Source organism: Trichosurus vulpecula, chromosome 4 (assembly GCF_011100635.1).
Source record: "Trichosurus vulpecula isolate mTriVul1 chromosome 4, mTriVul1.pri, whole genome shotgun sequence".
NCBI lineage: Eukaryota > Metazoa > Chordata > Mammalia > Diprotodontia > Phalangeridae > Trichosurus > Trichosurus vulpecula.
Genome location: NC_050576.1, coordinates 383131861 through 383146510, shown reverse-complemented (window position 1 = coordinate 383146510; position 14650 = coordinate 383131861). Strand labels below are relative to the sequence as shown.

General features: G+C 38.6%; 1 protein-coding gene across 1 annotated transcript in view; it reads left to right on the top strand.

Annotated features, from left to right (window-relative positions):
• Positions 1–2211: 2211 nt before the first annotated feature.
• Positions 2212–14650, top strand: part of FAM155A (family with sequence similarity 155 member A) — a 760174-nt gene continuing 747735 nt past the window's right edge. Inside the window, exon 1 of the mRNA XM_036758032.1 lies at positions 2212–3180. Within this exon, the coding sequence (XP_036613927.1) occupies positions 2212–3180 (969 nt within the window). The remainder of the gene's footprint in view (positions 3181–14650) is intronic.

The window sequence follows — 14650 nt, the reverse complement described above, 5'->3', positions numbered from 1 at the left end:
CTGACTTTCCAAGTACAGTACTGTTTTGTTTATTTCATTTTCTGCCCAGGAGCGAACACTAAGGGGCACCAGAGAATCGAACTGCAGCGGTTGCTATCCAGCAGAAACTGACTGCTGCAGAAGTCTTTTGAAACAAACAAACAAAAAAATACACATATAACTTATTGGAGGCCGGGGGCTAAAGCTGTTAGCAAGATGGTTTAGGAATTAAAGGGATAAACCGAGAGATGAGTACAGCTGATTTGCAAGAGCATTAGCTCTGGGGATTGAATTCACTGGAGAAAGGGGGAAACGCAACAACATTGTGATTTCCCCACCCCCACCCTCACCCCCACTCCCCCATGCTGAAATATTTTATATCCCATTTTCGGGATAAGTTCGTTTTTGGATATGAAAAAAAAATGTAGCACATATACTCTCGCCCCTTGGGATGTACTCACTTCATCAATTAGAGTCCACGCGCTATGCCTACTGGCAAAGCATCTCTAATAATTTGATCTTCCTAAACACATACCTAGAGACCTCAGATGGACTAAACATTACCTCTGCCCCTTATCTAGTTCTTTCACTTTTATTTTTTCCTTTTTCTTGTCCACTCCAGCATTCATCTTCATTTGACAAGGACTATTAGTTATTGAAACGTTTTAAACAAGTTACACTTAAACCCCCCGGCCCCCGCCCTCACACCCCTTCCCGACACCTTTCTAGTTGGGACTACGAGTTTTTTTTTTTTTTTCTTTTCTTCCAGGTACAGAAAGGAGGGAGGGAGTTGGGGGTGGGGGGTGGGAGAGATGGAGAAGAATACAATGATTACAAGATGCAGGGATTGTGAATTTTGACTTTCTTCTGGGAAGGAGGAGCGGAAGCATAAGATAAGGGAATCCCAGGTTGAGAGTGGGGGGGGGTGAGGGTAAGCACTACTCCCCCAGTGCTTTTCCCCACCTCTTCCTCCCCCTCCTCCTTTCCTCTCTTCCTTGGGCAGGAGCTGATGCCAATGCGCCAGGATAGAGAGATCTCGGCGCGGGAGGAGATGACGCAAAAGACTGAGCTCCCCCCAAAAAAGTGTTTCTTCAGGACGAAGATGGCGGCAACTTAGCCCAGGGACCAAAGATGACTGTGGCCATCGGCAGGCAAAATCCAGGCAATTCCGCCCAGTGTGCCGGGGGAAAACGCGCCGGGCGGCAGCTACCGCAGCAACCAAGTGTTGTCAGCAGCGGCGGCGGCGGCGGCGGCAGCAGCAGCAGCAGAAGCAGCAGCGTCAGGAACAGGACTAAGAGCAGGATCAGGGGCAGCGGCGGCGGCGGCGGCGGCGGCAGCAGCAGCAGAGGCGGCGGCGGCGGCGGCAGTAGCAGCAGCAGCAGTAGCAGGCGCCACCAGGAAGACCTGCAGCAGCAGCTCATCAGTTAGAGCGCCGGGTGGGGGGTGGGGGGGGAGGGAGAGAGGTTCAGTCGACTTCTGCCAAGGCTTTGGACTAAGGGAGAGAGAAAGAAGAGGAGGAGGAAAAGGAGGAGGAGGAAAAGGAGGAAAAGGAAAAGAAGAAGGAGGAGGAGAAGGAGGAGGAGGAAGAAGAGAAGGAAGAAAGGAGGAGGAGGGGAGAAGCTCTCTTTGCCTTCAATCGGCTGCAGGGAAGCGGCATGCAGCTGTCAGGGGATAGCGGGATTTTCTCAAGAGAGCGATGGGGAACCGCGGTCTGACAATGCCTGGGTGAGAGGAGAAACGAGCTAACCAACCCCACACCTCCACCACCACCACCACACCACCACCTCCTCCTCCTCCTCCACCTTCACCACCACCAACTACCACTACCACCACTACCACCACCACCACCACTATCACCACACTACCACCACCACTACCACCACCACCACCACCATCCCTCCTTCCTTCTCTCTCTCTCTCTCTCTCTCTCTCTCTCTCTCTCTCTCTCTCTCCTCTCTGCATCATTGTTTTCCACTCTACAGTGGATGGGGTCTGACTGACGATTAGCTTTAATGCAAGTCAGATCTACCTACAGAACCTGAGATTTCTGTAGGAAAAAGAAAGAGAGAGAGAGAGAGAGAGAGAGAGAGAGAGAGAGAGAGAGAGAGAGAGAGAGAGAGAGACGGGAGGAGGGGATAAGAAAATTAAACCCTTTAAGTCAATGCATATTGTGGTGACTCTGGCACAGGAGCCCTCACGGTGGAGTCGGCCAGGGCTGTGCGTTCCCAAAATATGACCAGGGGTGCTTGGATGTGTCGGCAGTATGATGACGGCTTAAAAATCTGGTTTGCAGCACCCCGGGAGAACGAGAAACCGTTCACTGATTCAGAGAGGGCTCAGAAATGGCGACTGTCTCTGGCATCTCTCTTGTTTTTCACAGTCCTGCTCTCTGATCACTTGTGGTTCTGCGCCGAGGCGAAGCTGACCAGGACCCGAGACAAGGAGCATCACCATCAGCAACAGCAGCACCAACAGCAACAGCAGCGGCAGCAGGAGCAGCAACAGCAGCGGCAGCAGCAGCAGCAACAGCAGCAGCAGCAGCGGCAGCAGGAGCCCTCCTGGCCAGCGCTATATACTAGCATGGGGGAGTCCTCGCCTACCGTACAGGCACACAGACTCCTCTCCTCCTCCTCATCACCCACCCTCCCCCCTTCTCCCAGCAGCAGCGGGAACAGCAGCAGCGGCGGCGGCGGCAACGGCGGCGGTAGCAGCAGTGGCGGCCACAGCAGCAGAGGACAAAATAATCATAACAAGGCTATTTTTCTAGGAAACTCTACCAAACCTCTGTGGCGCTTAGAGACGTGTTACCCTGAGGCCGCCTCCTCAGGTCAATGTTTCATAGTTGAGGATGCGGACTCCGTTTGCCAGAGGAATTGGAGTCAGGTAGTAGAAGAGGAGCCCCAGCAGCAGGTGACAGGGAAGCATAAAACTCCTCACTTGAAGGATTTCTACCTTCCCTTTTGTAATTCCTATACATTTTGGGAGTTGTTCTCTGGGTTGTCCAATCCGGACTCTTTGAACTGTAGTCTGGACGTGGTGCTCCAGGAGGACAGGAAGAGGACGAGCTGCAGGCAGTGCGTTGAGGCTTACCAACGCTACGACCACCATGCTCAGGAGAAATATGATGAGTTTGAGCTTGTGCTCAAGAAATATTTACAATCGGATGAGTACTCGGTGAAATCGTGTCCTAAGGATTGTAAGGTAGGATCAATGGTGTCTTTTTTTCTACTCTTCTATGTGCGATCACTTTGGAGTGTTTGTATTTATTTCCCCTCCCCACTACCATGGTTTATGTTACTTGTGCTTATGGTAACTTGAAAGGCTGCCGGACACAGGGGTTGTCTGGTAGTCTAATGCAACAGAATTCCTTTTTAGAATAGAGAAAAACTTGGTTTTCTAGGATAACAGAGTTCAATTTCTACCTCCATACAACTGGTTTAAACTATGCTGTCTTCTTTGACCGTTTCATTGTGGAAAGTAGTGGTAGGGACTACATGCCACTGGGTAAAACTAGTCACAGTATAAAGTGAAGTAGTTGTGTGCGTGTGTGAATTCAGGCATGAGTTTCCACAAGAAATGTCTTTCTGTGGCATCCTAAAGTTGGTCTTCTGGCGAGATAAGAGCAATGGTTGCTGATATTTGGTTAAGATGAAAAGGCAAATTCAGTTCATTGCTTACAGGTATATTTCTGGTTGTATGAAATGCTGGAGTTGTCTGCCAGAGGTTAATTAGGCTGTTTAACTTCCCGGGTTTCTCTGAGAATTCTTTGATAATAACAGCTTTGTCCATCAGGATGCTCTCCAGAAAACTGCTTTATGTTATAAATTAGTATTTACTAATGGGGCTGCCGCCTCATTAAAGATCCCCTCCTCGCGGTTGAATAGAAGTCTGGGAACATTTACCGGATGTCAGGCCACATCAGTCTTCAGTAGAGCTTATCAAAGTGAAAAGACAATTCTTGTATATGTGTTCTATCTGAAAAGTGTATCGCTATCCGAGGTGCTGAAGCTGAAACTGGCTCAAGGACTCCAGTGGATATAAACAGATACTGCAGTGACCTTTGGTAGGGATATAATGATGACCGAATCTCAATAAGCTTCATTGCTGTGTGCTAGGACTATCCCTTCTCACCTGGACACATTAACAATATAAAGATTTTTTTAAAATGATATTTTCCTTATAAAAAGAAAGCATACCACTTTAATTTAAATTTTATGTAGGAACTCTAGCCTCTTCTTTGCCTGTGGCTGACCCACACTGACCTAGGAAAGTACAGACAAGGGCTGTATCATATCAAACTTTATATTTGTGCTTTGAAAACATCACTGGCCTTGAGAGGTTTGTTTTTTCTAGATAGAAGTGCAGGGCCACATTTTATTTGGTCTTAATTATCTACTGTCTTAGTAGCTAGACTAAACCAAAACAAACCTTGTTCTGGCTATATTCTTTAACATCTGAGGCAGACCTTCTCATAAAGTTAGAGGCCTGTGGTGATCAAAATAAACCATAGGCAGGGCTTCCCCAGCAGTTGCCTTTTTAAGGTCAATAGATGGACGTATGCTTCTCAGACTCTGGGAATTTAGTGAAACTTCTGGGACTGGGGGGAAGAATGTCCCTGAAAGATTTCTTCTATAATATTGTGTTATTTACTAGGATAAAGTACAATGAATGGATAGAAAAGGAGAATCCAAAATAAGGTCTTGGAGTTTTTAAGATAAATTTAAGCCTTAAAAAGTATGAATGATACTTTCATAATAATTTAAACCATGCCTCTTTCATTTGCATGAACCACCCTTAGTAGTTTGAATAAAGATACATTTCACGGTGTTCTCTTGAACTCTTTAAACACATTTAACACATGGGTTGTGTTAACTCACTGATTGAGAGGGCTGTTTGGATGAAAGTATGTTCCTTTTGGGTTAAATCAATTCTTCCACTTTTTACGTGTCAGTACAGCTATAGGGCAAGTTCTGCAATGGTTTTTATTTCCTCAACTGCTTTATCACCACTACACCAGATACAATGTTTTACACATGTGACTTTATGGAGAAGGGGTTATTATAGGCAAAAAAATTAACCTTGTGATGGTTTGTTCTCATTCAGAAAGATTCTTTTTTAAAAAATTGTTCATGATATGACAGGGAGTCATGGGAATTTAGAACCTGAGTCATGGGAATTCAGAACACGAAAAGAGATACAAAGTCAAGTTGCAGCTACAACAAGTGACCTGCACATTTGTAAATCTCCTTCAAACTGAACAGTAGACAAAGGCAATGGAGAGTTCCTCTTTATCAGCACCATCACTATACACACACATAGACATGCACAGCACAATAAATGACAGGTCACTTTGGCTATGACTTGATATTTCTAGGTGTGTTTTTTAATGATAGAACATTTTTATTGTAGTTCAACTTAATAAACACCAATTATTGATGAAAAAAGAATTTGAGATGTTTCCAAAATAAATTAATTAATGTCTAATAATGTTGAAATTGTCTTAAATGTTTTAAATACTGTTGCAATGGTAGACCAATAGTTTCTCTGACTTCCTTAAAAATAGACCCATATATTGTATATATTATATATGTATATATACATATTCATATGTAATATTATGTGTCTGCATCTCTATATAAAATATCCATACATATAAATATACATATACAGAAATGTGTATGGCATATATCCATTACAAAACAAGCTTTAAGTGTGCACAATCCTTAACATTTTTATTGATATACTAAGTAATCTATTAAAACTTGCCTACAAATGTGGGGAAGTTATTATTAAATTTAAAGTACAGAATCTGCATTATTATATGGAAGCACAATAGATTACATGGATATTTTCCATTTTTATATAACTATGCAGTCATGGTACATTACCATTAAGCATCTCATATCTCTAAGCCACATCATATAAATACATTTAGAAATCAATATTCATATTTTAGTCATTTTTGTCGACATCAGGTCTATTTAAACTACCAACAATATAAGCTCTGAACAGCATCATATTTAATTTTTTAAAGAGATTAAAATCTACATTTGATAAGAAAGAAATTTCACATGGTAGCTATTTATATTTCCTGAAACTGTGACATGTTATCATTGTGTAATTTTTATGACTTTGCACTATAAGTTTTGTTTTGACAACACCAAGGTAGGGAATCACTGATGACCATGACTCCTTGTTAGAAGAAATAAGGATACACTCTTTGTACTGTAGTAAACATTCATCTATAAGATGCTTTGCTATCAAAATAAATTGTTTACACTTATGAAAGTTTTTAATATATTAAGAAAGTAGCTACCTTTTAAAAACAGATGAAAAGGACATTTTTATACATGGATCAATACGTTGACAAATATAGAATTGATAGAAACTTATTATTATTGCTGTTTTCCTTCTGCTGTATGTGGGGATTCAGTTAAGTAGCAAAATGTATAACTATTACTATCCTGTAGGATTCTGTACCATTCAAAAAGCACACTAGATATGAGAATTCATTAGGGAGGACAACACCTCAAACCAGTGATACGTGTAGACTTGACCGTTATATTGCATTCTTAACTGCAAAATTATGCAAGTACATATTATCTTAATATATTTTAAATTTTGTTTTATAATACTGTATTTTTCTTTAAAACCAGAGCCTGAGACCTTTGAAGCATGCCTTCAATTATACACTAAACTATGCTTTTAGGGACTATTGATGGTAAAATTAGAGTGAAGCTTTTGCAGCTACTGATTCTGTCTTCATTTCCATGGCAATCAATGAACTTGAGTTATATATTTACTTTCTAACCAGAGCATGGTGTCACATCTGGGTTTGTTCTTTCAAAGTCATATCCTTTACAGGTGGTCAGTATTTGTAGGTTTTATAGGATTTCCTTTTTGCATTTCAAGTAGAAGCAGATTGTGATGCCTCCTTCGATTTCTCAGGAACTGTCTCAGATTATAGTTTTGATTTATTACATGAGTATTATGTACATGAGTCATGGCACTTGAGATGTGATCATATTTCAGCAGTATGATTTACATTGCTTATCTCAGTAAACTGAAGAAAATACTGGCCAGTGCTAGATTTAGATAAGAAAAACCTCATTTTGTATCTAGGCTTTGCCTCACATTTTTAAGATGTGGGGGTTGGATGATTAAAGTCTCTTCCATCTATGAATCTATAATTCTATGCTCCACATGAAAATGATATGCACCGAGACTTTCTATTTGTTAACCGATATTTTGACCTTTGATAAGGTCGCTGTGGTACATATCGTCCATTCCTCTAGATATACTGATTGTGTTTGTTTATGTTATAGCTTTAATCACTCTTTGAATTATTGTGTTTATTTATTTACTTAGCCTTTTGGGACTTTTTGCAACTTTTTTTGCAGGATCAATCAACTCAATTTTAGTAAACTGCATTCATATTTATTAATATTAAAACTATCATATTAGTTATTTTGGTCCAGATTTTTTCTCATTATTTTAAGGACTTAAAGTTATTTTTATGGTCAACCAAGTATTTTACTGGGTTAGATTTTTAAATAAAATTTGTGGTTCTTTTATCTAGAGAGAAATCTAGGTTTTACTTTCAAGCTAGATGTCTTTTCAGAATAAAGAGAGTATGAATAGTTAAATGTTTGGAACTTGGTTATATTAGTATCTATCTAAGGCATAGGAAACAGGACATAAATTTCTGCTTTTATATATTTTTATGAAAATTACTTTTATTAACTTTTAATGCAAGTTGACATATTCAATGTGAATTAAAGAACTGATGCAATGTAATTTAAGTAACTCTTCCTGTCTCCTTTTACTGCCCAATTTTTTTAGTATTTCTTGATACAATGAATTAACTAGGTGACTGCTTCAATTTTCTACTTCATTTTCTCTTTAAACACAATATATATATATATATATATGTATATATATATATATATATATATACATCATTAGATGTGTATTCTTCTTATTTCTACTAGACCATGGTTATCAATTACTTTATTATAAAATATTATAATAGTTCACTTGATCCATAGTCTCATCAATGTTAGATTACTCCATAGCTACACAGATGGTAACAATTTCATTCCATGTGGTCATTAAAATGGACTAACTAGATGGGCTTTGATATTTCTCTAAGTTCATTAATAGTCTGCGTACACCAGATGTTGGTCATAACCAGAGTGGGAGATCTTTCTATTTCCTACTTTTCAATGAAGCAAATTAATCCTATCTGATCATCCAACAAATGAGAAATGTAATCAAACAATAAAACAGTGGTAGAGATAAGAAGTCACTTAGGAGTTGGAAGTAGAGCTGTAGGAAAAAGACGGAAAGACTGGTTGGAAATGAATGAGAGAGGTCATGCTAAGTGATGTGCAGACTTTGGGAGAAAGCATGACTGTCCATTACACAAATATTATTGCCTAGGAGCAGCAGAAATTTGGATAATGCTATGAAAGAAGAAGAACATATGGGGATTGGGAGTGAGATGAGTTGAAGGAGATGGCATAGCAAGGGAATAGGGCTAATAGGTGTGGTTATTTTGCAGGATTATTTAGATGATATGTATCTAATAGACTGACAGAATAAAACGGGTTGGTTTCCAGTAAGCACTGATCAACAACAGAAGCATCATTTTAGTAAAATGCCCAGATGTAAAGATAAGTTCATTTTGATTATTAAGTAGTACTAAAACAGAGCCTAAGCACTGTATTTCCAATTGTTTCCTCTTCCTTCCTTGCTTTGATTGAGAACCATTCAATACATGTTGACTTTTTGAATATTTTTAATTTTGAAGAGAGAGGCTCTTGCTTTTCTGTGAGTGAGTGACTATTATGTCCTGCAACATAATTATATTTCACATTCTGGGGTTCTATGGTCCTTAGCAAGTCATTAATATTTTCAATTCATTCAATAGAGATTGGTAAAATATTTTAACCTACCCTATATAATCTAAGACTAATATTGATAAACCACTGTGGATGTGGACTGCTAAGTGTTCACAGATTGATAGCCAACTTCACTTGGGAATTAATTTCTAGAATCAGCCTATCATTTTCTGTTGTGTATGCAGGCCATCTTTTGTTACTAACTCTAAAGGTGCTAAACCTTTTTCAGATTTGGGAATTTTTACTTTCTCTACCAAAAAAGCAAATTAAGCCACAATTAAGTCACAGTAACAGAGTATTTTTCTGGAGCATTTTCTTCACTTTTAATTTATTCTATTGCTTTTAACTTTACAATTTTAAAATGCAGAAGCCACCACATACAATGTTTATAAAATACTCTTGGTAAGAAACAGTTTCAAATCCATACCTTTCATTGCCTTAGCAATAGGAAAAAAATGTCTGATTTAGATGACTTAACTGAGTCAATAACTAACTTTTTGTGGGGAGGAAATTCCTTTAGATTCATGAACCTATGATAAAAATGGCCTTAGACTTTTGTCTATAGTAAAAATCCCAGCAAAGGATAGTATTGAACCTTCAAATATCACCATGTGCCACCTATGAGACATGACAGATGGCAGTGACATCGTTTCAGATGTAAATGTGAGGGTTGTGATATACACTGAGCTGAAAGGAATTGCAAATACATGATGTACATTCCTAAAAATGTAGTGGGAAATAGAACTGAATTTGAAGCTAGAGGATATGGGTTCAAATGCCATTTTTGCTACCTATGTGTGTAATATTTGGCAAATTGCTTCATCTCTGTGAGCCTCAGCTTATTCATTCGCAAAATGAGGGAATTGAACTAAGTGATTGTGAAAATTGCTTTCATCTGTTAATCCTAGAATGTTTAACATGGACTAGAAGTAACCGATTCTCCTCCATATCCCAAAGGCTTCCTCTACCTTGTGTTGGAGAGATATAAGATTTAAAGAAAGTAGGGGAATTTCTTTCATTCCTTACATTAGTGAAGCAATCCTAGAGGTTAGCTGTCATCAACTATTATATCTTTATGTAAGTTGAAGGGCCAATCCTAGATACAATTGCTAAGTAGACAAATCAGATTTCAGGGACCCTTTGCTTTGTTTTCTATGCTCCCACTCTTCTTTTTCAGCTCTTATTTCCTTAAACTCTCAATGTCTCTATTCTTTTCTCCAGCTCCTTTGATTGCTCTTCTTCACTATTACATCCCAGTGTCGGGATGTTACATATTCTGTTCTGACCTCCTTGAACAACATCCCTTTCTCAGTACATTGTCCTTGGAATTATAACATAAACAGAAAGATTATGACAAATCTGGAGCAATTTCGAGACCCTTGAAATCTGAGGATGAATAGGATTTGGGAATGATGTTATAAGGGGCTAGAGAAGATATAATTGTGAATGGATGATTTAAAGGTAGCGTACATACATGTAGGCATATGAATAGAGTGAACTATATTGGGGGAAAGACAGTGTGTATATGTGTGTGAGGCTCCGAGTGGGGCAGGAAGCATTTTTAGGGTATTATGTTGAGGGTAGAGAAGAGGAGTCCTCCTACAGACCTTAATTCAAAAATGCAGAAAGAGGAACAATCCACGAAAATCCTAATGATTTTAAGTGTGCATTGTCGGCTTCACTGTTTTCAATGACTTTGTATCATTTAACCAAAATATGAGTATATTGTGTTCATGCCTGACCATTTTGGTAGTTGTGACTTTTAAGTCTAGGTATGGATATTGGCAATTCCAATTTTAGTGAGGGAATGGTGTCCTTTTTAGCACATACTTACACTGTCGCACCCTTTCTGGGCACTCTCTTTCTGACTCAATTCACACAGATAGTTTGGGGCCCAGGGAACAGCTGACTAGATTCTAGGGATAACCCTTAGAGGTTTTGGCTTCTAAGACCATCACTCATGCATGCCATTCTATGTATCCTCTGCCCCAATATCAATTTACCAGTTGATGCAAATAGCTTTTACAAAGGTAGATTGAGTGAAGAGGTATATTAAGAACAGAAGTGCCAAAAGATCCCCCAACTTAGAGTATGAAGTATGGACATTCTCCTTTATACACAGACTCAGTCTCTGGGAAGAATGAGGTCTAGTTTAAAGTGGTTGGCACAACACATTTCTTCCCCTAGTTTGGAGATGCACTCTAACTCCTGTCCACACATACCCACTCTCACACACACACGAGATCCCTAGGGAAACTGGACTTAACCTGGAATACTAAAGGACTAATAAAGACCTGAGGCATTCATATAGCAAACACATATAGTCAAGAATATCCTCTTAACTCTGGGATTCCTTTTTCTCTGTTTAGAGGTACCCACTAAATTTACTTCTGGATGTGATATATGTATTCTTTTCCTCAGTTGGGTTAGCTCCCTGAAGAACCTGTTGCCTGGTTGGTACACTATTGGGCTAGATCAATTAATTCACTCATCAGGGCTAGTTGTTCACTGTATTCAACTAATGCTGCTTCTGGCTCTAGTGGTCTTTGCTACTGGAGTCACTTGTTGAGGGCACCTCAGATGGCTGTTTTGGACTGTTGAAGCTCAAAGGTTAGTCTGCTGCATTCCATCTCCAGATACTCATTCAACAAATATCAGGAAATTTAAAAAAAAACACAAACAGTAATTATGCACTCAGGTAAACAGAGCTGGAGCATGAGGAAGATAAGCTAGCCACTCATCACTGCTCTCCATCAACCCAGAGATTCAGAGCAGCTCTTCCTCACTCAAAAGCAACCAGAGAAGAGAGAAATTAAAAAAAGAGCTGGGGTCAGGGCATCCCAATCTTTTTAGTTATAATTAGGTGGTTTAGAAAATAGGCTGACTTTTGCTGTACTTCCCTTTTCAATTCTCAAACATTTTGTTCCATACCCTTTGTTCCAGTATTAAGGAATTAAGCTTAAGTGGCTAGCAAACTAATAGGCCTACGTCAAACCCACTTTAGGTTGTTTATATTTCTGATTGTGACCATGGTTTGTTTATAAAATTCCAGAGAATAATGTCGATTTTTACCAGATTAAAGATACTAAAATAAATTTGAAAAATCCATTATGCCATGTCTCAAATGAATGTGAAATAGTAAATTGACTTCTTACCATAAAATCATAAACAATCAACATATGTATGCAAGTGTGTTGTTATAAATTATCTTCATTACAGAAGCGCTTTCTTGGGGGAATTGATATATTCATAGAAATCAGTTTTTACTGAAAAATGTTCCTTTTCACCATAAAATACCTAAAAATAAAATCTAATTTCAATGCAAGATTTTTCCATCATCTTTTTATACCTGTATTTTACAGTGTATACACATATTGAAAATAACATTTTGCAAGGCTGAGTATGAAGCCCCCATTTAAAATTTCTTACTTATCATTTTTATCATAAATAAACTTCATTTACAATACACTTAAAATGCCTGTGTTTTGAATGGTGAGAGCCTCTGATTTTGATGCATATGTAATATCAACATGCTAGAAAGGAGTGTATAACGTATTTGGGGCTCTACACTTAAATAGAAATCTAAAAGGTAAGGCTGAGATTAAAATGCTTCAAAGTTTGATAAGTTGCTAGATCAATGGTTTCAGGGGTGTGGGTATTTTCTCCCCTAACAGTAATTATTTTCTTCTCATACTGTGTAATTCTTACCCATATTTTCTCATAATCTTCCAACGAGGACACATCCTGTCCTAAAAGTGTCTCATTCTTACTTCAACAGATCTCTAATCTTATCAGTATGGACACTTGATCCAGATCATCCATGCCTTTTAATGCTGTAATTCCTGTCTATGCTCTTCCATAAAACATTCAGAGAAGACCTCTTCAGTATCAAAAGACTTCCTTCCTCCAGCCTTTCAATATTTCACAGATAGCAACAAACACTTTGGCTGTCCATCCGTTATCTTTCACTCTCAATAAATGAAGACCACTTCCTATTTTCATTATCCATGTTTTTGATGGTATCTTTTACACCATGTTGCTACCACAAGTTATGCTTGATAGTAAACCACAGCCTACTTAAATTCTTCATGTTTCTCTCCATTGTACTGTGGGTCACCTGTATTTTTGATTATGCAGAGTCCATAGTGTTCCATGATTTGCAGTCATAGAACATCACTGTGAGAATGAATAATGATGTTTAAAAAGACAAGCTTTGACGGCAGGGAGTAGCTTCTGATCATTGAAAGCATTATGAAATTTCCCCAATGCAAGTCTGCTTATCCTTTCATGAATATTCAAAGCTAGGCACAGGTCACTGTCCATCTTTTGTGTTTGCCCTAGATGCATGCACTAATGGATGAGCTCCAAGAGGCTGACTCAGTGGGTTGATCTTGTATTCCTTCTAACTGCATGTCACACATAACCCTTCTAGCTGCAATCTTCTCCTTCCCTACTGGTTTCATCTTATAATTTCTCTCCCCATTCTATAGATAAAAGATGTGAACCATGGCAATATAACTAATGGCTCAACAATATATTGAGATAAAATGGGGAGAAGGTGTAAAAGCTAGTTCTAATGCTTGTCATATAGGGTGACTGCCTCCCCCAAAATGTTTTTTGTCATTTTGTTATTTTAGATTTCCAAGAAATGACAGAGTAGATTGTTTCCTCTTGTACAGACTGAGCCACAGCTGAAGAAGAGAAAAAATAGTTTGATTTCATCCTCTTAATGTCTGTAATTGGTTCCCAATCAGAATCACACTTGAAGATCTACTGCCTGATGGATAATAAGCTGGGATAGCATATAGGCATTTTAAAAGGGTCATAAGATATATTTAAACTTAGGAATCATAACTATTCTGAAAAAACTGTTAAAGTCTATCTGGGAAGGAATTGATGCTTATAAAAAGGACAATTTGATACTGAAACGTGTCTGAAGCAGTATTTCTATAATGTACTCTAAATACTGGAGTAGTTGTTGTGGGCCATTAGGCAAGGAAAGTAGTGGCAAGGTGGGAATGCTTTGTATGACAATGGCTTCAAGCCAGAACCAACATGAAATATTGAAAAAAATAATAGCAGACAAGATTTACTGAGCTCTGAATTTGCTTGTTTTTTTCTCTAAATCAGAGAGCCATTGTGGTATAATGGAAAAAGAGTTAACATCAAAGCCAGGAACACCTGGGTTCAAGTATTAGCTCTGATACACACTAGCTGAATATACACCTAGGTGAGTCCTTTAACTTCTCGTGCTCTTGGAAACTACAAAACTATAAATTGCACTGAAAGTGCCAATTTGCACTGTTAGAGGTAGTTTCCTCACCTATGTGTTCCCCCACCAATGAAATCACAGAACCAGTACTCATTCCTACAAATAAAATACATTTGGCCATGGGTTGGACAACTAAGTTTTGCATTTATGCCAGCCTTCCCTATTGGTTTCCAAGAATATGAATTTCTGAGGACTATTTGAAAACATGTACCATTTAACATCACTTCGATCAACTCTTTTTTTTCTTTTACATATTATTTTCTTTATATATTATTTTCACACAATATGTGTGTGTATTTGGATATCCTAGCAATAAAACCCTAAGGGGAAAATCCTTATAAAATATACATAGTCAAGCAAAACAAATTTCCACATTGTCTATATCTGAAAACATATAATTTATTCTGCATTCTAAATCTGTGACCTTTCTGACTGGAGGTAGATTACATAATTCATTATTGGTCCTGTATAATAATAGCTGGTCATCCCGATGTTC